Source organism: Lates calcarifer, linkage group LG12 (genome assembly GCF_001640805.2).
Source record: "Lates calcarifer isolate ASB-BC8 linkage group LG12, TLL_Latcal_v3, whole genome shotgun sequence".
In the NCBI taxonomy this organism is placed as follows: domain Eukaryota; kingdom Metazoa; phylum Chordata; class Actinopteri; family Centropomidae; genus Lates; species Lates calcarifer.
Genome location: NC_066844.1, coordinates 15490088 through 15515245, shown reverse-complemented (window position 1 = coordinate 15515245; position 25158 = coordinate 15490088). Strand labels below are relative to the sequence as shown.

Sequence of the window (25158 nt, the reverse complement as noted above, 5' to 3'; positions counted from 1 at the left end):
GTGCCATGATTTCACCTCCTGTCTGACACAAGCATATCATTTATTGTACTTGTTTTTTCCTCCATCCCTAACACTAAGTATCAAAGAGATGCTCATTACCTTAAACCTTGCACTTGGAGAGGCCTCATAAGCTCCTTCACAACCATGTACTTTATTGTGATACACAGGAGATGGCTAATACAGCAACTTAAAGAGAGATTCAGTAGTGATAATCACATCTAGAGACTGTTCCTCTGTCAGTCAGAGGTTTATCAATAGAACTGCTGAAAGGGGTGTGCAGCCTTTCTGGATCCTCTTTGTGTCACCAAGTTTGTCTTTTTAACATAGTGAGTCAGCTGGTCCATCGTCATACTGCTAACACCTCAGTTTCAGATTATGATGCCAAGTCCTCTGATAGTTAATTATATTACAGCTGTTTTACACAGTAATAAATTATCTTGCATGGGTCTGGATTTGACCTGAAGACTGCTTGCTGCCTATTACACACATTAGAAAAGTGCTAAAGGCTTCCCTGTGACTCAAACAAGACAGTCGAACAGTTTGGGTAGTTCTCCTCTTGGTTCAGCCCTTTTTTCATTGGTCCCTGTGTTAACTGTCTGGAAATGCTATTTACAAGGCCCAAAAAGACATTCCCTCAGGCTTAAATCAAGCTGTAGCAATGGGCAGGCAGAGTCCCAACCCCTGGAGCTGCAGGAAGGTGTTGCCAGGTGGTGGACACTCTCAATACTCGTCTTAGTGCCAAGTCCCAGACCAAAAAAAAAAAAGAAAAAAAAAAAGACTGTATCTCTGCTTGGGTTGGTTGGGCAGAGGAGGAGGAGTCAGACAACCACTTGTGTTGTGTCCTGAATTATCAGCTGTTGGCCTGTAAGCTTATCGTAAAAGATGGGAGACCCATTCCAGCTGTACCATCCCTCACGTCACACCTAATAATACACACTGACAACAGGCAGAGTGGGGAAGAGGGTAGCAGGTCTGACTGACTCACTGGGTCTGGACCAGGACTATATATAATGGCAGGCTTGTTTGGAGACAAAGACACACACTAGAAAAATAGCAGCGACTCTGTCACACTGAAAAGAGTGTCTGTTGAATCAATACCCCAACATCAATCACCATGTCACAGGTAAGGTCAAGTCTAATATGTTGTTTTGACTATTTACCTGAATGTAACGCTGCTCCAGGTTTTACTACAGATTTTAATATTACCACCATTTGCTTTCTTTCTTTTTACTTTGAACAGTCATAATCTTTTCTTCCTTCTTTACTTAATTTCAGCCAGGTGAGGTGAAGAAGAAGAAGCGTCCCCCAATGAAGGAGGAGGACCTGAAAGGAGCCCGCAGTAAACTGGGACTGAAGGGCGAGGTCAAGAGTAAGACCTATGAGGTCATGGTGGAGTGTGGTGAGTAAAGCCTTTTCTTAATGCTGTTTCCTCTGACACTGAAACACAAGTGACGTTAATGCCATGTCAGATGTAAACATATATGTAAAGATATTTTGTCTTTCTGTTCTCTCAAATGTGATCTTTCTCCAAAATTGGTTTTCTTACTTGTCCTTGTAGAAATAAATTGATGTATTTATTTACCAATTGATTATCAACATGTTTTTATTATATTGATTCATATACTTATATATTTAATTATTCTTTTCTTCATTTATTTCAACATTTATTGACATATTTCTTGTTTTAATGTAATAATTACAATTTCTATGTATTCATTTATATCCATAATCCAGCATTAATCCAGTCATAGTAACAACACTGTACAACTTTTTCCATTTCTTTAGAAAATCAACACGTCATTCACAAATATTAAGATAAAAACGTGTTCCCTGACCGGGAATCGAACCCGGGCCGCGGCGGTGAGAGCGCCGAATCCTAACCACTAGACCACCAGGGACAGATGCCATTAGCCCCGCAGCATTCTTTTATAAACATAACATTAACATAACTCTACAGTTTTTTTTTTCTGATTAGTGTTACCCGATTTACAATAATTAGCTTATTTGTACGATAATTTACGCGTGCCTAATTTTACATGTGCCTGCCGCTACGGAAATCCGTTTGAACTCTGCGACAGGAAGCGCGATGTGTAGGTTACTAAACTGTAAAGTAACAGTGAAGTGTGTTCATACAGTCATTAATGGATTCAATTATTTTCATCCAATTAAGACTGAAGGCTGGTAGGTTTGATCCAATATGCGAGGTGTTATAGAAATATGTGACCCTAGCTAAATATTATGGGGTGATCCAACTTTCCACTTGTGTACAACATGGCACAATATTATATACAGTGTGCTTGTGACAGTTTTTAAAAACATATTCCATCGAGCAGATACCAGCATGTTGTCGAATGATTATTATGTGTGGATTTTATGTTGCTGTGTTCATGCCGTAATGCCTGTTGTGACAAACTCAGTTGGAAACAGCAAGGATTTTTCAAACACAATCCAAATACTATTCACTACCAGACTAATTCTTGCTCGTATTATGATATTTTATCCTTTTTTAATTAACTTCTAGCTCATTGTTCAAATGCTGAGTAATCTGCAGCTGCCCTTGAATATTTGCTCTTGCTTGCAGTGACTAACACCCTTTACACACAACCCTGCTCCACTTGCATGACTCCCACTCACTGTTGGACAGTGCCAACATCTTTCCCCCAGATTCACTTTTATGCCCTTTCAACTTTACCAACCTGCATAAATATTGTCTCACAGATCAGATTTTATGTCTAGATTTGAGTGTGTGGTGAAGATAGAAATAAAACTTTCACAGCCTGCAACTAACAAATCAGAGATGCCTTTTGAATACTACTTGTGAGAATGTGACTTTTTCTTTTTTCCAACTTGAGACATTATTCACAAAGTGTAAAAATATTGGTCAGTTAAAGGATTAAAAGAAATCCTGTGACCTGGAATCAAGGGGCAGTGTTTACTGTAAAGACATGAAAATCTCACTTCAGTTGAGAAGCCAGCTGTTGAGAGTGTTGAATAGTAAACACGCAAGACCACGCATGAAATTACCTAGACACACTTGTTGTTTTTGTTCTCACATCAATCCCTCAAAGACACCCAGGTGGAATTCTTATCACTCATTGAGGACAAGAAGTCACCTGGTTAAAGCACTCACTCTCTCTCTCTCTCTCTCTCTCTCTCTTTTCCTCTCTGTCTCCACATGTGTTCAGAACGCATGGGCAAAGTGGCTCCGTCAGTATTCAGCAGTGTGAGGATGGGGACAGAGACGGCCCTGGAGAAGCCTGCTGCTGCCAAAGCTCCTGGAGCCAGTGTGTTCAGCAAGTAGAGACACACTGCAGGACAAAACAGAAAGCACTGAAGAAACATACGCTGTAGTCTTGAACTTTTTGAGTCAGTGATGTTATTGCGTAATATGGATTGAAAAGTGTGTGTTTTTCTTCTATATTTTAAAAAGTTAGTTGACATTAGGAGAGATAATATGTTTGTTTAGTGGTAGTAGTGTGTGACATTACGGCTATATAAGCAGTTATTGTACATCATCATCATCACCACGCATCAGACTTGGAGAATGGCTTAGGTTTTGAATGTGGCGCGGGTTGTAAATGCGTTGTAACATTCTTTCATCAGTGGTGACAAAGCTTTTTAAAATATTTGCTTATTTGCTCAGTTTTTTACTATTTATTTGACTATTTTTCCTAAATAAATTATTTCCCACTATATAGAAATATAATGTTTTTTGTTTGTTTGTTTGTTTCTTTAATTTCTTAGTAGTAAACTACAAAAAGAGGATAATTCTGTGTATTTAGGGCTTGAAATGAACACTTGGCAAATCACCAAATGCAAATAAACAGCAATTGTGGCAGGTAACCTCATCAAGTATAGTTAAGTTGAAGTTGAAATTTTGACCTGAAAGGCAGTGTTAAAAAGAGAATGCGAATTTGATTATTATTCACTGTGTCTCTACATTTACAGTGGTTGTATCCCTGACTTGTGCTTGTGATTTCAAATTATTATTTATTAAGTCATCAGTAAATAAAGTAAGGTTTGTCAACATTTGATTATTTTTTTAACCCAAGTGAGAAATCTGAGACTGACTGGATTACTACTCAGGCAAAGCAGTTACTATGTATTAATTTCTGTGTTTAATGGTCATTTAAAGCTGCTATAATCAGTTTTTTTTATATTAACGATGAATAACTAGACTGCATGTATGTTGTAGGGGTTGCTGGCAGTGACAAATTAAAACAGAACTGTCACTTGACTCGTTCCTCTCAGCTCTGTGGAGTGAGGGAACGCAAGTGAAAAGGCTGCTTCACCTTCTGTCTGCACTCCTTTAGATTCATCAGGTGGCCAGAGACACAATTCCAGATGAATACTAATGTTGCTCTGTTTCTGCTAGATGTGCAAATAGGCAGCTTTGTGCTAACAAGTTTGCCGTTTAAAAGGTGTAATATATAAGTGCAACCCTGTGATAGCAGCTTGTTTCCACTGCCCCCAAGAGGCCAAACAGTTTGTTATTGCAGGTTTAAGTGAGTGCAAATTTGTCTATTACTATATGTGCTACTAAATTGCCTTAAGGCTTTGCTTAGTAAAGGCATCAAGGCATTTATTGTTTCAGTATACTGTATATTGTGCTTACATGGTGCATTGTTTTGCTTAACCAAGTTATCACAAAGTGCTTATCATTAACCAATATAGATGAATGGGGGCCAGTGGGGCCACACAGCACATTTTTGCCCTGGGACCCTTTAGTGGGTTAACCTGGCCATGGCTGAGATGATTAACATATTTCAGCCAACACACCAAACAAGTAACCTGGTTAAACAACAAAGTCTCTAATAGCCTGCTCTGCTCTGTCATGACACAAGTACTGAATATAATACCTGAATCTTTGGCTCACATTTTCATACCCCTGTAGCCAACTGATGACAATGACTCACTGATTTGAGTGCAGAGTACAGCCCAGCTTGTCCAAGTAGAAAAATAATGTTGTTTGTTCAAAAGTTCAGAGAGGCTTCACTACAAATACGCAGCCAAAAGTTGTTTGTTTAAGTTAACTCTGTTTTTGTCATTTGTGGAGCTATGCTGAGTCTGGTCACCTTTTGTTTTGTATGTAATAATGGACAAATTCCCTTTCAAAAACACTCTGTAGTCAAGTTTATTTCTGTAGCCCAGTATCACGTCCAAGTAGTCTGAATCATTCATTTATGTGGGCCACATTCAGCACTGATCAGCTTTTTTATATATATATATATATCGTTTCACTAAATAACATACAAGAGAGTCTTTCTGGTTTTCTTACAGTAGTTCACTGTTTTCTCCCAAATGGGAAATGATGTAAACACACTCTTCAAGTGAAGCAGCACAGGCTAGTGAGTGAAAGAGTCCAGCTGGAGGAGGAAGAAAGCACTAACTGAGGGGAGATTTAAGCAAACATATCTGATACATGTACAAATTAACTGTTTTATTTTCACATTTAGTCATCATTCAGAAACCTTAAACAACCAGTAAAGACATTCTGATACATGTGTAACTAAACATTTTGCTCTAACTGAATGCTACACACCACAGACTGTGAATACACATACTGGCCTCATATCTATTTAAATATCTAGACACTGTTTACTTACTTATTATTGCAAATTGTGTGGAACAACATGGGCTGACATAATGAGTCGTAATTACATTAGGAATTATCTCCTGCTCTAAATAATAATTTGTGTGTTACTAATTGATGCTTTTATGATATGATTTTTGTACATTGGTCTTGAGGCTCTGGGTGTCAAGCTTGTCATGTTGGCAACATCTAATTAGGTGTAAGTTTATGTCAGTCCTACAAACAGTCACACACTCAGAGCCTGAGCACAGACGTTTTCTTTAAGCTTTACAAGCATCAGCATTTCTACCTTAGGGCTTCCTGCCCGTTGAGCTCAGGTCTGTTGGTCAATACTGAAGGACAACACACATACACAGACACACACACACACACACATTTTTTTGTCCCTCCCTCTGGGCAGAGGGAATTTTTCTCAGCAGTGAAGTCAGCCAGTGTTCAGTGGAAGTTTGGTCATGTCTGGAGTGCTGGGTGTTCGACTGCTGCTGCTGTGGGTCTGCGCCTGCCTCTGGCTGCCCAGCCTGGCCCGAGGGGCTCTGGTCATCTCCGGGGGCCATGAAGCGCCACAGGTAACCTCGTACAACTGGCCTTTTTGTACACTGATTTTAATTAGAAATCACATTAGTTTATAGTTAGAGTTTAATTTTGCCCATATTCATTTTTTTTTCTTCTGGTAGTTCCTGATTTAGCCAAGCCTGCTCTCTTATGAATACTCTCTTTGACACAAACTCTGCTCATTCAGTTTTAGTTTGCGCCCGTTCAGTTTTACCATCATTTCACTCCTAACTAACTTCTCCTAACTTCTCCTCTTTGTGTGTATATGTGTGACACAAGTTTTTTCTCAGGAGTTACTTAATGTTAAGGCAATGTGCATGTTTTTTGTTCTGATATCTTGCACTATGTAGTTCACGCTGCTGTATTTGTATTTCAGGAGACAAGAGGAGCTGCCAGATCACTGCAGGTATTGGGCAGAAACCATTCACACGCTCACAGTTTCTTCATGTTTCAATTATGAATTAGTGTCTCTCTGTTTATACGTGTTCACCAAACCTTTGGTCGTTAAATATCAGAATTGCAATTGCATGACTTAAACTTCAACATAATATAAATAAATATTTTTTAAAAGTACCATACGTAAATTGCCAGTTTTGTGCTGTCTCATATTTGGATTTTTGAAATCTAAATAGTATATCATCTCCTTATCATGTCATCTGTTTGTTTTTTAACAGAAAAGGAGTGCAAATGAGGGCAAGGTAAGATGAGACCTTTTTTTGTTAGTTGTTCGCAGCAGCAGCTTGCCACCCAGATCAGTGGACACACCCACACACACACACACACACACACAACAGATTAGCGGAGAAAGAAAAAAGCCAAACTAATGACTAAAAAGGCTATAAGCTTAAATACTATATATGGAATAAATACATAAATAAATGCATATACAAGTATAAGAAAACAATCTAGAAATTAAATCAAGAGGCTTTACAAAAAGTATATGTAATTATCTTTACAGTTTTGAGAAAACATATAACAGCCCTATAGGAAGCAATTTGATTTCTTCATGATTTGTTGGTCCCAAAAACAACTCTTATCCTGCTGTTTGAATCCTTGAGGAGATCTAAACAACATGGGTCAGGCTTTTCTGTCCTTCACTGATTGGCTGTACAACCAAAGGTCAACAGACTTTAAAAAAAAAAAAAAAAAAAGTATAAGTACTGATAAACAACTAAACAAACTGAAAAAGAGTTTTGTTTTTAAACACCCACACTATCCCTGCTTAGAGCATACAGTACCTAAATTGACCCTGCCCAAACAGCCTCATCACAGCACTCCCCAAGTGGAATCAGTGACATAATGTCTTTTTAAACTTTTTTTTTTTTTTTCAAGCTGATATTATTTTCTTTGGCACCAATCAGGACAGCACAGTGTGGGCGGGACCCAGTTGCAAAAAACAAAAAAGAGAAAAGAGACATGAAAATACAGTAATTCACCATATGCTCTATGTGAAGTGCTTGTGACAGGCTTCCCATATTCATTTGTGTTTCTGTCTTTCCATCTCATCATTTGTTTCTGTCTCAGGTGGAGGTGCACAGTGTGACAGTGGACTGCAAGGTGACGTCTCGTTTCGCCCACACCGTCATGACCTCCAGGGCTCTGAACAAAGCCAACTCCTCCCAGGAAATCTTCTTCGAAGTGGAGCTGCCCAAGACCGCCTTCATCACCAACTTCAGCATGTCAGTTAAAGCTCAGTCCACATTCCTGCATGAGTTATGACCATCTGTGTATGAGATGACAGTTATCCCTGCTTCCTTTCACAGTTGTGCTCTAAAACAGATGTTCCTTAATGGTGCAGTAAATTTACTTTGGGTTGCTTAATGCAGTTCTCCATCTTTGCACCTCGCAGGGAAATTGAAGGTCAGGTGTATGTTGGAGAGGTGAAGGAGAAAGAGAAAGCTAAGAAACAGTATGAAAAAGCTGTTTCCTCTGGACAGACTGCTGGACTGGTCAAGTGAGTTGGTGGAGATGAAAAATTCATAAACCCAGTTTTTCAAACACAAAAATAAAAGCTTGTTGTACAGCTTGTTGTAAATTTATCCCCCTTTTTTTTTAGCAGCTCTCAGTTATGTCTGTATTTTATTACAGGGTGTCTGGGAGAAAGATGGAGAAGTTTTCAGTGTCTGTCAACGTTGCGGCCAAAAGTAATGTGACGTTTGTTCTGACCTACGAGGAGCTCCTTCAGAGGAAGCTGGGCCAATATGAGATTTTAACCCGAGTTAAACCCAAAACACCGGTCAATGAGTTTCAGGTGAATCCATGCTCATGATTAAATTCTGCCTCTTGGTGATTTCTTTTATCCTAAACCAGTGTTTCACTTTACAAAATGATCTCTGTCTCTGTTTGCGTGTGTGTGGAGACAGATTGTGGCAGACATCTATGAGCCTCAGGGCATTGCTTTTATTGATGTCCATGCAACCTTCCTCTCCAATGACTTGCTCCCCCTGGTGGAGAAAACTGTCACAGAGAAAAAGGTACATGGTGTAACAGGCTTTCAAAGTTTGTCAAAATGATTTCCAATAAAAAATAACATTTCGGGCACAAGCACTAAGAATGAGCTAACCTGAGTGTATGCATCCCCTTGTCAGGCACACATCTCTTTCTCACCAACTATGGAGCAGCAGAGGACGTGTCCAAGTTGTGATGGAACACTCATTGATGGAGATTTTATCATCAAGTATGACGTAAACCGAGCAAAGAACCTCGGGGACATTCAGGTCAGCTGTCATCACTCAGTATCTGCTAAACAAACATTTACACTATGCATTGGATGTAGAACCACAGAGTCACTTTAATATCATTCGTCTGGATGCTATGTTTTGAAAGAAAAACTGTATTTATCTGTGATTCGATTGTGTTATTTCTTGTATATTACTGTTCTTTATCTCTTCCCTTCAGATTGTAAATGGATACTTTGTGCACTTCTTCGCTCCCCCTGACCTGCCCAGAGTCCCAAAGAATGTGGTGTTTGTGATTGACAGGAGCGGATCAATGAGTGGAAAAAAGATTGCACAGGTGAGAGAATGCTCAGACTGTTGATGTGGTTCTAATATATTGATGTCCATGTGCACGTGACCCCTGAACTTGTAACTCTTTGTAGACGCGAGAGGCACTGCTGGAGATCCTCAAAGACCTCCATGAGGAGGACTTCTTTGCCCTCATCGAGTTCGATCACATGGTCAGTCCTTGGAGACAATCACTTAGCAAAGCAACCAAGGACAATGTGGCTGAAGCCATGAAGCACGTGCACAAGCTGCGGGATATGGGAGGTTAAGAGAAAAACAAGTGACATCTAGCTTGTATTCCAAATGTCATCTTTATTCCTTACGTGATAAGAATACTTACGTTTGTTTTGTGTTTTTCTTGTAGCCACCAATATCAATGATGCCAGTGTTGAGAGCTGTGAGCATGCTGGTCAAAGACAGGCAGGCGAAGAGACTCCCTGACAGAAGTGTTGATATGATTATTTTACTGACTGATGGAATGCCAAATTCTGGTGAGCATCTAGAGTGTGTACGTACTGTGGGGAATTTTGTGTAGCATTTGTGTGAATGCACATCTGGTCAATGTATTTTATACTTACCATTAAATCTCTGTGTGTTGTATGTGTGGGTTTGAAGGAGAGTCTAACCTTGGCAAGATCCAGGAGAATGTACAATCAGCTATTGGAGGAAACATGTCTCTGTTCTGTCTTGGATTTGGAAATGATGTGGATTACTCCTTCCTGGATGTGATGAGCAAACAAAACAAGGGACTGGCCCGCAGAATTTATGAAGCTTCAGATGCGACAATGCAACTCCAGGTGGAGGGTTTAGGCTATAAATACATTTCTGAGCCAATAGTTAAATTTTTGAAAATTGAAAAAATACCAGCTGGGTCACTTTGATTGTCACTCTTACTGACAAAATTTTAATTAAAGGCTTTGTATATGGCACATTTTGTACAAGTGCATGTAACACAATGTATGTATTCGATTACTTCAGGGTTTCTATGAGGAAGTGTCCAGCCCTCTGCTCTCGGAGGTGGATCTGCGTTATCCTGACAATGCAGTGGAATTCTTGACCACCAACCACTTCAGCCAGTTGTTTAACGGCTCAGAGATCGTTGGTGGCCGGTCGGCTGACAGACAACGACCTGGACAACCTCTTGGTGGAGGTCTTCGGCCAAGGGGTAAGGAGAGGGACAAGGCAGAAATTTAGAGACAGCTGCTGAGGTTGGAAGACACTCACTGTGTCTATTATTACTCTGTTAATTAGACAGCAGTTTCTTCTCATTTTCCCTCCCCTGTAGTTTGAGGATGACTTCAAAGTGCAGGGCCAGGCCAGTGCCTCGAACTGGGATGTTATCTACCCAGATGAGGAGTACATCTTCGGGGATTTCACAGAGCGTCTGTGGGCCTATCTCACCATCCAGCAGCTCCTGGAGAAGAGGTTAGTTTAAGCCATTTCACTCAAGCTGAGACCTGAATTACTTTAGCTTAAAAATATATACAGATACTCTTTGGCCAACGCCCGAGAGCCCATAATGAATCTTAATCTTAATTTATTGATTCCATTGTGCCAGTGTCACATGTGGCAGCTTCCATATATTTTTCCTTTTGCAGCAAGAGTGGTAGCCCAGACGAGAAAGTCAATGCCACAGCCAAGGCGCTGGAGATGTCTCTGCAATACAGCTTTGTCACCCCTCTCACCTCCATGGTGGTCACAAAGCCTGAAACTGAGGACGGAACAGATAGCCCTCTCATTGCTGACAAGCTGACTGAGGGTAAGGGAGGAAAGAGAGAGTTTAAAAAGTGATGCTGGACAGGCCAAGTCAAGCCTTTTTCCTGCAGAGCAAAACTTCACTTTGATACATTCAGAAGCAGCACCAGCTATTGAATTCATATTCTCAACAAATTATCTCTCTTTACTCAATTATGTTCATCTGTTTTTTGTTTATTTAATTTTATTTATTGATTTTTGAACAGAGCAAAGACAACAGGCAGAAAGAGGACAAGGTAAGACTTGTTTTGTTGTTGTTGTTTTTTTTTTTAACAATATTGCATTAAAAAAAATATAGGTTTAAGTCTATTTACTGCATTGCTTTTAACTTTGATTTTATTGTTCCTGTACCTAGCACATCAATTAGCAAGCCCTGCGCTGTACACACGAACACATGCTTACCAGTCACCACCCACATATTTTCGGTAAGTTCATTTTTCCCAGTACCAGCCGCATGGCTCTAGAGATGGCACTGCTAGTTTATCGTCCCTGTGCTCTGTCCGTTCATTGCCTCAGAGTGTGGCTCTTAATGACTTAAGGGATCCTCTGACTTCTCACTCAGCACCGATAGCAGATCAAAATCTATACCATGTCACAAATCTTTGTACAGATATTCATGGTCCCTCTCAGGATTAATTGCAATGTTTTTGGACGGTCCCTTAACTCTTCATCTGGGCCATCGATCAATCGATCAATTCAAATTTTTACTTTTGCAACTTCAGCTGTATTTGGGTTTAGTGCCAGTCAACACGTGTTAGAATATTAACATGCTAAGTTAAAATGGTGAACATGGTAAACATTGTTATTAGCATGCTTGGGTTAGCATTTGCTTTAAGTACAAGTGTACCTCACAGAACTCCCAGCATGGCTGTTGACATGTTGTCAACAGCACATTGATCCAATACTATGTCCAAAACAAGTTCATTTTGTTTATTGCTGTCTGGTATCACCTGCAGTGGATGGAGATCCTCACTTCATGATAGAGCTGCCAGACAGAGGCGATGCTCTGTGCTTCAACATCAATGACAAACCAGGAACCATTTTCACTCTGGTCAGAGACCCAGAATCAGGTCAGCCTTGAGTCCTGATTATCACCATGATTTTATTAACAGTTGGCAAGTACACAATAGAGTCCCCAGTGTCTGTCTTATGGACCAATATTTGAATCAAATGTAGTTTTTTTTCTCATTTTGTACACTTAAGTGCTAGCAAATCATTTGTTGCAGTTAAACAGTGAATGACTGAATCCCACATTGTTTCCTCAGGTATTTTGGTCAACGGCCAGATAATTGGAGACAAGAAAATTCCCCCTGATGGTAAAATTAATACCTACTTCTGGCGGTTTGGCATCATCCACCAGACTCTGGGGGTGAGGCTGGAGGTGAGCACTCGTGAAATCTCAGTGTTCCAGGATGGCAAACGGGTCAAGCTGCTGTGGTCTGATACAGCCTCTCTCAAAGGACCCAAGTGAGTGGCTATACCATCACTTTGTTATCTCTTTCAGTGGGAGAACCGTTCCTTTAGAGGAATAATATGAGTCATCCTCAACTTCCCTTTCTTTCTCCTTTCAGTGTGGATCTTCTTGTGACCAAGGATCGCAGCCTTACAGTAACTCTAAAAGATTCAGTCAAGTTTGTGATTCTGCTACACAAAGTGTGGGAGAAGCATCCGTACCACCGGGACTACTTGGGTTTCTACACCCTGGACAGCCACCTCCTCTCCCCTTCTGTTCACGGCCTACTGGGTACAACATAACACACTTACCAGGAAGTAGATTGCATGGTTTGAAGAAGTAATATACATTTCTTTTCAGAATTTACAGTGGTGTCTCTTCATAGTAGACACAAAAGAATAAGATAGTTGCAATTATTTTACTGCAGTTGGGATGGTGGGTAGATACAGAGCCAGAATGATAATGTTTTAAAATAATATTTGCTGCAAATGTCGGGTCGTCCTTCAGGTCAGTTCTACCATGGGATTGAATATGAGGTAACGGACCTGCGTCCAGGAGAAGTCCCAGAGAAACCAGACGCCACCATGTATGTCAAAGGACAAGAACTCAATGTGACCAGGTACGCTAACATGCCACAGATAAGCATGTCCCATCTCACTGTGGAAGAGTTAATATGTAATCTGCCTCCTAAATGAATAAATGGTTCTTGCTTTGCGTTTTATTTGGGCATAAAATATTGTGACGTTTCTGTCTTGGCCCACAGAGGCTGGCAGAGAGACTTCAGGAGGGATGTGAAGAACGGAGAAAATGTTCCCTGCTGGTTCATTCATAGTAACGGAACAGGCCTCATCGATGGAGATGAAACAGACTACATTGTGTCAGGACTTTTTAAAACAGTTTAAAAAAGAGGTTACACATCAACGTCCACCACAGAAATCAGCAAAATCATACGTACTTACACCATAAATAATCTAACATCATATACCCAAAGGCAAACAGGCTTCATTATGAGTGTATTTGCTGGAATTATGAAAATTGGAAATAACACTCACCCAGACAGACTTAGACTTTTTTTTTTTTTTTTTTTTTTGAATAAATGGGACATGGTTGATTCAAGCAAGATTTACTCATTTTGTGTCAGTTTTCCATTGTTTCAAACATTGTTTAGTAAGACAGTAAAGACAGTTTATTTAGTGTTTATCACATCTTTACTTTAGTTATTCCTCTGTTTCCTCTAAAGACATGTTTGACTTTGAAAGTTTGCTCATTTCAAGCCATTGTATGATGACACCTGACACATCCTGCTTTTAAGATCCTAGTTTAGGTGTTTCTAATTGTCAGGAGCTGACAGGATGCAAAAGCAGGAAACCCAACTGTTTCCAAGCAGTGCAACTCTGATGAAACAGTCTGTAACAGTTCATGTAGAATTTCTAAACAACATGATACCTAATAAATTTTATCTTGGTGGTGACACACTGGTGAAACATTTCTTCATAGTCAAACAATGAGAAAGAAAAATTCTTCTCCCTAACAAATGACCCTGATTATTGTTTTAAATATCCATGCTTAACTGTACTTAAATCCTGTGATTTATAGAACCTCGAAACAATGTCAATATGAACATACAAGCATACATCTGAAATCTAACACCGGATGGGCAAGTCAGGACACGATGAAATTTTAGTCAATGAAATCCTTCATACATTCTTCATGCACACTGACTCACACAAACATACTACAAGAGTCACAGAGGGTACCTCCTCCAGCACCACCGTGTGGGCGGAGTAAAACTCTTACTGGAAGTCCTGATCCCCACATGCCTCAAATTCCCTCCACACTTGTTTTCAGTCACGCTGGAGAAGAGGCCCCTCTGTTTCCCAGGCATGACTACGGCGTGGAGAGTCCTGCTGCTGTGGGTTTGTGTCTGCATCTGGCTTCCAGCCCAGGCCGGAGGAGCTTTGGTCATTTCCAGCAGAAATGTTCTGACACAGGTATTCAACAAAAACTATCTGTGAAGCAGTCGCATGCAAACAAATGTCAGTTTTGTTATTTTCCATGTCAGCTGATGCCTCGTTGAGTCTATACACTTCAGTTTTAAGAGCACATCTTTCCCATGAAGAATCCTCAGGCATGCTGGATGTGATGAGATTTGCGTGGCTGAAGTTGCCTTTTTTTAATTATTATTCCTTTTTTTTGTAAAGGAAAAAAGAATAAAAGAAGATCTGTTTAAAGGGTATAATTAACAAAGCTATGCAGGAAAAACAAGAGGGTGGCATGCAAAATCAAATAAAAACATGCCAAAGCATCTCTGACCCAGTCATCTCCGGGAACACTGTGGCACTGACAGCTTACAGGAATAATCTTTTTAAAACTGTTTTTAAAATAAACAGCTAGATATCAGTGATGTGGGCTGCATTTTTAAGCCAATGCTGATCTTTGCATGGGTGATTTCACCCATGTAAGCACGTTTCTGTAGGCACGATGGAGCTTTATAGAGAGAAACTCATCACCAGCAGACTGAATTAGATGTAGGTTAGGGTGCAAGCAGAGCTGTTTATGAGTCTATAGATGCACGCCCAAGTCAAGTCTCAGATTTGTCAATGCATGTCCAAAGTCAGGTATTAAGTAAGTCTTATTAATTCAAGGTGCAGACCATACAATTCTTACAGCAGTCAACTCAGAGTCAATTCTCAAGCTGTAACTAAAGACCCTGTACAGTTATCTTCTAAGTTTGATGCATGTTAAAATGTGTGAGATGGTTCTGATAAAATCTTGGTCATAATCTGTCTCAGATGTATAATGAATTTCTTTGTTTAACATCAAAAAGTATCAAAAATATTTTTGAAACTTTTATTTTTCAAAAATCATGCAGAATTCAAATTTGATCCTAAATTTCGGACACAGGCTAAATTTGGTCAGCTCAAAATTGGCTGTTGATGCAAGTATCTTATGGTGAGATCTAGGGACACTGTTTTCTCTGAAGAGTTCTCCATGTTTTTGTCATAACTGTGAAATTATGTCCGGAACAGGCCAAAATTATACAGTACGGAAGGCCTTCAGTTTTGACTCAAGTCCAAGTTTCACATCAACAGCTCTGTTTGTCTCAGAATCAAAGAGTAGTGTGTCAGTTTTATGCCAAAGTACAATAACTCACAAAGAAAGAGAGACTGAGACAGAGACAGTTTTTCTGCTGCGTTTAGGTTCAAAAGACCAAAAGACATTTTTTGACCAAGAGTGACATGTGCCACTGTGATGACAGCTCTGTCCTCCTCTGTCGTCTGTTCCCTCTCAGCGCAGTAGTTTGTTGTATCATTTCAGCCCTTGTCATGCTTCACCTGTCCACTAGTTGCCCCCTTTGAGCTATCAGGCCTCTGCACATCCCAATCCATCTATCCACATACAGTATCTGCTTCCCCATGTAAAACCTAAATAACAACGCCACTTTACCAGATTGTCTAGGATGCCAACCAGTTTTGCCCATTATCTTGCCGCTGCTTGTCTCCTCTCGACAAACTGTCTGTTGTGTGTCTTTCCCCAGAGCTTTTTCCCACCCTTGTTACAATTTCTTTATCTGATTCTAGGTCCACACCTTCCCTCCCAGACATGTTACCACAATAATCTTTCAACCTTTGTACACATGATGCAGAGTATCAAAAGCATGGATTTTTTTTTCAAGCTAGGGTATAACTAATAGTAAAGATTCAGTGAAAAAATATTTGACGTACATCCCTTTGTTTTAAACTCAATAACCATGCAGTCATTCCATGTTCTATTGCAGGAGACTGAAGAAGTTATGGGCACCAGGTCAATAAAGGTATTCATCTCATAACTTACCAACAAAGGTTTAAACTACAATTTCACTGATCTTTGTTTTGTATGCTGTCTTTATATGTTACTTGTTTTGGCCACACCCTGCTACAAAACTCAAAAACAACAATGCTGATGGTGAAAGTATTTTTGTTTCTGTTTCCTCTGCAGAAAAGAAGCACCGACTCTGCCAACGTAAGGAACTCATTTTGAAATTAATATGAAATTCTAAAGTCAAAACAGGTGTATGACCTGGGCTAACCACAAAACGTTTATATATGTTGATGTATCATTGTTAATTTAAAATTGAATATGAAAAGTGAATACACATGAGGCTGTGGTCAAGATGACTGGCAGCTTCTATGTCACAGTAGTGGCATTGTTACCGTTTGCAAAATGAAGTGCACATTTCCCATAAACCACATTACTTCCAGATGCCACTTGTTCCGCTCTTCCCTCCCCCCAGTGTCCACTGGCATGCATTTCTTTTCTCTTTGCTTTACTGGAGACAATAACCAAGCTGGTAGTGATTTGTCCATCTGTGTTTTATTCATTTCTTCATTTGCTAGTATGGGAAAGTTTCATTTTACATTGTGTTGACAGAAATGTGACCTCTTTCTGTTTTGTGGCATGAATCATTTCAGGACATCCCTCCTGAGATCTGATGCAGAATTCAGTAGAGAGACTGCCAATCCTATTGACCACTGGTTTCGATTGTTTGCTGTAATATGACAGTGTCATTTGTGTGGTTATGATTTGTTGATGCTGATGCCCTATAGACTTTTTACTCTAAAAACATGACAAAATTCCTATCAGATGGTGGAGGTGCACAGTGTGACAGTGCACCTCCACATCCTGCTGTTTGAATCCTTGAGGTGATCTAAACAACATGGGTCAGGCTTTTCTGTCCTTCACTGATTGGCTGTACAACCAAAGGTCAACAGACTTAAAAAAAAAAAAAAAAAAAAAAAGTATAAGTACTGATAAACAACTAAACAAACTGAAAAAGAGTTTTGTTTTTAAACACCCACACTATCCCTGCTTAGAGCATACAGTACCTAAATTGACCCTGCCCAAACAGCCTCATCACAGCACTCCCCAAGTGGAATCAGTGACATAATGTCTTTTTAAACTTTTTTTTTTTTTCAAGCTGATATTATTTTCTTTGGCACCAATCAGGACAGCACAGTGTGGGTGGGACCCAGTTGCAAAAAACAAAAAAGAGAAAAGAGACATGAAAATACAGTAATTCACCATATGCTCTATGTGAAGTGCTTGTGACAGGCTTCCCATATTCATTTGTGTTTCTGTCTTTCCATCTCGTCATTTGTTTCTGTCTCAGGTGGAGGTGCACAGTGTGACAGTGGACTGCAAGGTGACGTCTCGTTTCGCCCACACCGTCATGACCTCCAGGGCTCTGAACAAAGCCAACTCCTCCCAGGAAATCTTCTTCGAAGTGGAGCTGCCCAAGACCGCCTTCATCACCAACTTTACCATGTCAGTTAAAGCTCAGGCCTTTTGACAGTGAACATATGAGCTGTGTGTTTCTGTTTAACAAATGTCTTTATACCTCACAGGGAGACTGACGGTCAGATGTACGTTGGGGAGGTGAAAGAAAAAGAGAAAGCCAAGAAACAATATGATAAAGCTGTGTCCTCCGGGCAAACAGCTGGACTGGTCAAGTATGTTAGAGTGAAAAATATTACGGTGTGGTTTGAACACCAGGTTGTGGTGGTGCGAACATCATGTTAAAGTAAACGGTTCCTGTCGTTACAGGGCCTCTGGGAGAAAGATGGAGAAGTTTTCAGTGTCTGTCAACATTGCAGCCAAAAGTAGCGTGGCTTTCATTCTGACCTACGAGGAGCTCCTTCAGAGGAAACTGGGCCAATATGAAATCCTGACTCGTGTTCAGCCCAAACAACCGGTGCAGGAGTTTAAGGTTCTACTCGCCCACCTCTTTTATTTTTTCAAATAATGAAAAATGCAAAGTGTAAGGAATTTGTGTCAAGTTAATGAGACTTTACATCACAAATATTCCACACTATCATATTATGATTCTCTGTGTGTGTGTGTGTGTGTGGGTGTGTGTGTGGAGACAGATCGTGGCAGACATCTATGAGCCACAGGGGATTGCTCATGTTGATGCCCATGCAACCTTCCTCTCCAATGAACTGCTCTCCCTGGTAGAGAAAACTGTCACAGACACAATGGTAAAGGGTTAAGATGGCTTCCATGCTTCCATCCTGTTTGTAGGGTCACAAGAACTGTTTTTCTGAAACATGAATGATCAGTGTTCAGTACTGTGAACTGAAATGAATATCTCTGTTCTTAGGCACACATCTCTTTCTCACCAACACTGGAGCAGCAGATGAAGTGTCCAGGATGTGAAGGCACCATAATCGATGGCGATTTCATCATCAATTATGACGTGATACGAGAAGAGGGCCCAGGGGAAGTTCAGGTCAGTTGCCAACAAAGTCTTTGCAGAAGCACAGAGTGATATCATACAAGAGTCTTAATCAAATTCTTTACTTCCCTTTCAGATTGTAAATGGATACTTTGTGCACTTCTTCGCTCCCCCTGACCTGCACAGAGTCCCAAAGAATGTGGTGTTTGTGATCGACAGGAGCGGATCGATGAGTGGAAGAAAGATTGCACAGGTGAAAGACTAAGCTCCATGCTGCTTGCATCGCTGCATGTACATCTTCATGTATTAAACTGTGAACCTCTGCAGACCAGGGAGGCATTGGTTGCCATTCTGAAGGACCTCCACCAGGAGGACCACTTCGCTCTCATCATGTTTGATAATGACATTGTCACCTGGAAGAACTCTCTCAGCAAAGCAACACAGAAAAACGTGACAGAAGCCATCGCCTACGTGAACAAACTAAGAGACAACGGAGGTATGAGGAAAACGAATGGCACCAACTGTAGAGTCAAATGTTTTGTTCTTTATTCTTTATTCGAATGATTAGACTTCCAGAGACTTTTTAAGGATTAAACAATCTAAATAAGCTAACCACTTGCTGGCTGTAGCTTCGTATTTGGTGGACAGAAATAATCCTTTTACCTAATGCTTATCAAGAAAGCAAACTAATTGAAATATTCCTTTAAAGAATAAAAACAAATCTGCACTGGAGCTTAATTTTCTCTATGATAATATCATCTCTATATCTGTAATTTTAATATTAATCTGCTCATATTGTCATTGCCTTTCAGCCACTGATATCAATAGTGCTGTACTGAGGGCAGTGAGCATGCTGAAGAGCCAAAGAGAAAAAAAGATGCTTCCAGAGAGAAGTGTGGATATGATTATTTTACTGACTGATGGGATGCCAAACCATGGTGAGTTGTCTTAATTTGGAGGATGACGATACTTTATTCTGGAAGGTCGCCTTATGTAGATTATGTATAGCAGCTCAAAACAAGCTTACACGTAGCTAACAACTTCTGACTTGTAAAAAAAAGAAGAAGACAAAAATTAACCTGTTGTCTATACAGTTTAAAGGGTCTGCTCCAGGTGTCTAAATGCAATATTGTGATTCACAGTTTTCACAGGTTGACAAGCTTTGGAAAAAGCCTAGAAGTATGTTAAGTGTTTTAATGGAACAGCAAGGCTTTCATGGTCATACATAATACATGTGAGTGTGCATGTATGCATATAGGGGTGTCCCACGTCCCAACAATCAGGCAGAATGTACACAAAGCCATCGAGGGGAAGATGTCTCTGTTCTGTCTTGGATTTGGAAATGACGTGGACTTCTCCTTCCTGGATGTGATGAGCAGAGAAAACAAGGGACTGGCCCGCAGAATATTTGAGGGTTCAGATGCAGCCATTCAGCTCAAGGTATTGTAAAACAAGAAATCAGAGATTTACAGCAAAGTGCCTACTCAAGTATGGCATGTAGGAAAGAGATATTATATGATTTGCGGTGTGTCTTTGTTCCAGGGTTTCTATGAGGAAGTGTCGAACCCTCTGCTCTTGGAGGTGGACCTGCGTTATCCTGACAATGCAGTGGATGGCTTGACCAAAAACCACTTCAGCCAGTTGTTTAACGGCTCAGAGATTGTGGTTTCTGGTCGGCTGACAGATAATGACATCGATAACTTCTCAGTGGAAGTGTTTGGCCAGGGGGTGAGAGCTGGACAGCAGAATGTCAATTACAACATGAATAAGACTTTATCTTATCATGGTGGTGAATAGAATGATACAGTTCCTGTGACTGAATATTGAGTGCTAAGAGTGATGCTGCGAATGAACTGAACTGGATTATTTTAATCTAGGTATTTTTACATTTGCATATTGCCCTTATCAATAGGTTAAAATTTCCACTTATACTTTGGTTTACTGATGATATTTCCATCAACTTCAGCTGTAGGCTGTCACTGTGACCACAGTACAGACTTAAGGAGCTGCTAGCATGGCTGTAGACTCTCAGCCTTGACCCTCTCCTCTTTCTGCAGCCTGACAAGGACCTCCAAGTATCGGCAAAGGCCAGAGTGGTAAACTGGGAGTCGACCTACCCAGAACAGGAGTACATCTTTGGGAATTTTACAGAGCGTTTGTGGGCATACCTCACCATCCAGCAGCTACTGGAGGGCAGGTTTGTTCGTCTGAATTTTTACTACCTTTACTAGTACCTGTTGTTGTAAAGCAAGTTTCTCTGTAAACTCAAAGAAGCTGCTCAAATCTGACTTTGCACATTGTGCATCATGTGCATCATACGTCATTAAAAAACATCCAGCAAATCTCCTCTTTCTTTTCTGTCTCCCAGTGACATTGGTACTCAGCAAGATAAAAACGTTACGGCAACTAAGGCACTGGACATGTCCCTGCGGTACAGCTTCGTCACCCCTCTCACCTCCATGGTGGTCACCAAGCCTGAAACTGAGGATGGAGCAGATAAAACTCTCATCGCTGACAAGCTGACTGAGGGTAAGGGATATGTGACCAGTCATGTTTCATTAGTTAGCAGCTGATTTCTTTCTTTCTTTTTTTCTTTTTCTTTTTTATTTGTAAGAATAAAAAACTGATACTTCACATTTTGCTATCTTTCAAACTGACTTTCTTTTATTCTTGCAAAGTTACATAACATTGTTAGATTATTATAAACCTGTTTTATCAGTTTGCATGGGTAGAACTAATCAAAAACATCCAACTAACTTTGTGTTTTGTGTCTTCCAACTGTTGCCCTGTTTTACAGACCAGCGACAGAAAGCAGAGAGACACCAAAGTATGACAATCTCTTTTGATTTAATTATATAATGTCTATATCAACCTCATTTTGGCTGAACAACTTTGACAATGTATGCTTTTATTATTTTTTATAACAGGTTCCTCAGCCAGGTCATCTAGTGCCAGTGCTAGCAGGGCTCAAGGCAGTTCCCGCAGAGCTGGTTTCAGTCGCCAGTCTCAGGCAGATGGTAAGCTTCACATACAGTTTAACTATTCATTCATTCATTCATACATCATTTTATCAAGTATATACTCTCATTATTTCTGTCAATTTTACTTATATCTTCTATTAAACATTTTTATTGGTGCATAGAATACTACACTTAAACAGAGAAATAATGAATTAAATTGAATGTCAAACACACAACACCTGAGATTTTTTGATTATTCCATTTTGTTCAGTATACACTATCTCAGCAGTCTTTATTTGATTCATAACATATGTGTCAGGAATTTAATACTGAAGAAATCAGGGCAGGCTCTGCACTGCAGTACTAAGGAACCAAATGGTGAAAACATCATCATAACACACCTATTATTTATGTATATTTATATATTTGAGTTTGACTATTAAATAGCTTTTATTCTAACATGATACCTTGATGATGCTTGTGCAGTGGACGGAGACCCTCACTTCATGATAGAGCTACCAAACAGAGATGACGCTCTGTGCTTCAACATCAACGACAAACCAGGAACCATTTTCACTCTGGTCAGAGACCCAAAATCAGGTCAGCCCCAAGTTAGTTGTTCTAAAAAAAAAAAAGGAAAAGGAGCAAAAGGAGAGAAATAGGACAAACAAACAAATATTATTATATATATATTATTATTATTTTCAGGCTTTTTGGTGAATGGCCAAATTATTGGAAAGAAGAAAGTTGTTCTAGATGGTAAAACCAACACCTACTTTGGGCGTTTTGGTATCAGCCATCAGAAGCTGGGAGTGAGGCTGGAGGTGAGCACTCAGGACATCTCAGTCCTCCACGATGGCAGGCAGGTCAGGATGCTGTGGTCTGATACAGCCTCTATCAAAGAAACCAAGTAAGTAACACTGCTTTGCAAATATTATCTAAAGTTATTTGGCAGCAACATATTTTAAACTGTAATGATAAAATAATTAAAATAGATGGTTTCTTATTTTGTCAACTTGTCAGGTTAAAAATGCTTTTAAAAGTTAATTTAAAGACATTCTTCACAATAAATGTTAATTTGTTGAGTTTATTACACAATATATGACCTTAAGTTCAATACCACTCCCACAGTCTACTAGAAATAAGCAAAATATGAGAATTTGATCTATATGAAAACTAAACAATAAATTGTCTCAACGGAAACTACACTCTACTACACTACTACTCTTGTTTGTTCACATCCAAGTCACAGATATTCTCTCTTCCAGTATGGACCTCAAGTTAACAAAGAACTGCAGCCTGACGGTGACACTGAGGCACTCTGTTAAATTTACAGTCATCAAACACACAAAGGTGTGGAAGAGACGCCATGATCAACAAGACTACCTGGGTTTCTACACAGTGGACAGCCACCACATGTCTCCTTCAGTTCATGGCCTGCTAGGTAGGACCAGCAAGAAAAATAGCTTATTATGATGCATTGTTTTTATAACTATTTCATGTTTCTTTATTCCCAATTTTGAATAAATCAAAAGATATATATATATATATATATATATAAAAAACATAAAAAAACAAACAAGCTTTTTTGTTCCAGGTCAATTCTACCATGGGATTGAGTTTGAGGTGACAGACCTGCGCCCAGGTGAAGTGCAGGAGAAATTAGATGCCACCATGTATGTGAAGGGACGAACAGTCAACGTGACCAGGTGCACACGATCATAAAATTTAAACACACAGACACACACAGAATGTATCTGAGGGGAAAGTGTGTGCATGTACACACATCTTATCATCAGTTTTCTCTCCCTCACAGACACTGGCAGAAGGACTTTAGCAGGGATGTGAAGAACGGAGAAAGTATTCCCTGCTGGTTTGTTGACAATGACGGAACAGGCCTCATTGATGGAAGAGCCTCAGACTACATTGTGTCAGGGCTTTTTAAGACTGTTTGAATCTTGAAAATTGAAATTCTCATCATGGTCCATCAATACGGTGACAGTGTTGCGTGGAGAGATGGTGCAGATTATAATGGGTCGCAGCGTGTCACCATTAAAAGGTTACACAAAGGTCACAAGGAGAAACAAGGATTATAAAAACACTGAGTTTTAAGATAATACAAAATGAATTTATTATGAATTTATATTCTAACTAGTGCAATTTTTTAAATAACTGTACAGTTATGTCTGAGGAGCATATTCACTACAATGAAAATGAGTGTAATTTGAGCTGTAATACAAGGTGAAGAGTGTTTTATATAGTTCATATACATTCACTAATAAACTAAATATGTTCAGTAAAGTACCTCACATACCAAATTAACTTGTCTTAACATGTCTTTGTAATCAAATAAAAGTTTTCTGTTAAAAAAAAAGTTGTCTCCTTTCACTGCAAGAAGGACATTTGGTTGTCAAAGTTTCATGCATTTGAACGGCAAAAGCTAGTGGAATGCCATAGCGTAGCATTGCCACTTTCAGATTTAGGGAGGAAAGAAAAGTTCAGTAACAGCCTGTAACAACTTGTTACAGCGTGGGACATTTTAGATTATCACAACATAACATTATAGGCAACTTTAAAGTTCAATGTATTTGCTTATGTCAGTAACTGATATACAGAAAAGTTGGACCGAGGCATAATGTGCATCACAGCAGGTGCTGGCCACAGCATTACCAAATGTGTTTGCATATATAGACTGCAGTGTGTCCCCTAAAGAAACTGGAATCTTTACACTAGATTCGATACACTGGGTGATTAATAGCCAAAGCTGACAGCAAAGCAGTCATTCTAGTTTCAGGAGCTACTCATGTTAATTGTTGTTGACTCTACGTAATAACTGTTTTGACACTTGTTCATGTAATTAAATACAAGGTTGTGTTTGAGAATGTTGTGATGTCGTAATTTGAGAACAGATTAATCAAGCAGGGTGTGGAGTAGTTGGCTTGCTTGAGGCCTTCTGGCTGGTAACTCACAGAAAGTCTTTCAGGGCAGGAGGCAGGAGGCTCAAAGCCTGAACACACAGTCCCATCTCTCTTTCTGGATACCAGTACCTCTCTCTTTCTCAGACATTGTAAAAGTTGCCAGATGTCTTTTCTCAGAGCTGTAGGGCAGCAGAGGGACTGAGCAGTGGAGGTGAGGCTGAGTTTGGAGGTGGTCCATTATAGAAACATCCAGTTAGTGAGGTTGTCATCACTGCTGGGATGTTGGGTGGGCCAAAGCACAGCTATCACTTAATTTCCTCAACATCATTATCATTGTTCACCAGAGCTGGTACCCTGTGATAATGGAGCATATGTTTGTCAGATAATACAAGTCAGCAAGTCAGCAAGTTTTAAATAGTACTTCTTACAGATAGTAGTTAAACTGTGAAGGAATATGTTAAATGCTTCAGCTGTACATTTCTACAGTTATTTGTTGGGCATGTTTATCTTTTCCCGTTGGGTGAAAGGGCTGATGTAAGGAAGATAGTGTTCCTTGGTCTTTGACCACGGGGGGCAGCAGTGAGCTCTTTACGGTTTGTTACGCAGCGTTATTTTCAACCACCCCCGAATACCTGACCTCACCCCGCCTCTGATTGGCTCTGATCCTGGCATTTCCCTCTGACCCTAACCATCTCACCACTCCTCATG

At 39.9% G+C, this 25158-nt stretch overlaps 3 protein-coding genes and 1 non-coding gene across 4 annotated transcripts; 3 read left to right on the top strand and 1 right to left on the bottom strand.

The window, feature by feature from the left end:
- The first annotated feature begins 946 nt into the window (after positions 1-946).
- Positions 947-3881, top strand: mustn1b (musculoskeletal, embryonic nuclear protein 1b). The gene is made up of 3 exons (XM_018680081.2): positions 947-1123; positions 1276-1399; positions 3186-3881. The coding sequence occupies exons 1-3, from the start codon at positions 1115-1117 to the stop codon at positions 3299-3301; spliced, it is 249 nt and encodes an 82-aa protein (XP_018535597.1). The 5' UTR covers positions 947-1114; the 3' UTR covers positions 3302-3881.
- Positions 1827-1898, bottom strand: trnae-cuc (transfer RNA glutamic acid (anticodon CUC)). Its single transcript has one exon. It is a non-coding gene; the product is annotated as a tRNA-Glu (tRNA).
- A 2111-nt stretch (positions 3882-5992) lies between the features above and the next one.
- On the top strand, positions 5993-13829 carry LOC108885644 (inter-alpha-trypsin inhibitor heavy chain H3-like). Its single transcript, XM_018680077.2, is given in 24 exon segments — positions 5993-6159; positions 6522-6551; positions 6820-6843; positions 7670-7824; positions 7995-8099; positions 8234-8396; positions 8509-8619; positions 8734-8862; positions 9044-9160; positions 9246-9414; positions 9515-9534; positions 9536-9641; positions 9766-9947; positions 10129-10251; positions 10253-10315; positions 10436-10575; positions 10749-10909; positions 11112-11141; positions 11261-11328; positions 11861-11975; positions 12171-12372; positions 12477-12649; positions 12866-12977; positions 13122-13829. Coding segments are annotated over 24 exon segments (2751 nt in total). The 5' UTR covers positions 5993-6045; the 3' UTR covers positions 13261-13829.
- A 353-nt stretch (positions 13830-14182) lies between these two features.
- On the top strand, positions 14183-23906 carry LOC108885643 (inter-alpha-trypsin inhibitor heavy chain H3). Its single transcript, XM_018680076.2, has 22 exons — positions 14183-14349; positions 16137-16172; positions 16337-16360; positions 17508-17662; positions 17743-17847; positions 17942-18104; positions 18265-18375; positions 18498-18626; positions 18709-18825; positions 18900-19068; positions 19385-19510; positions 19831-20012; positions 20115-20300; positions 20630-20769; positions 20941-21101; positions 21370-21399; positions 21500-21589; positions 22019-22132; positions 22241-22442; positions 22801-22976; positions 23130-23241; positions 23349-23906. Exons 1-22 carry the CDS (start codon positions 14242-14244, stop codon positions 23485-23487), a joined length of 2775 nt encoding a protein of 924 aa, XP_018535592.1. The 5' UTR covers positions 14183-14241; the 3' UTR covers positions 23488-23906.
- Positions 23907-25158: the final 1252 nt, after the last annotated feature.

Coding starts and splice junctions, on each gene's coding strand:
- mustn1b (XM_018680081.2), top strand. Junction 1,400..3,185: donor TGAGGTCATGGTGGAGTGTG/GTGAGTAAAGCC, acceptor ACATGTGTTCAG/AACGCATGGGCAAAGTGGCT.
- LOC108885643 (XM_018680076.2), top strand. CDS start 14,242: ATGACTACGGCGTGGAGAGTCCTGCTGCTGTGGGTTTGTGTCTGCATC. Junction 21,400..21,499: donor GAAAGCAGAGAGACACCAAA/GTATGACAATCT, acceptor TTTTTATAACAG/GTTCCTCAGCCAGGTCATCT. Junction 23,242..23,348: donor CGAACAGTCAACGTGACCAG/GTGCACACGATC, acceptor TCTCCCTCACAG/ACACTGGCAGAAGGACTTTA.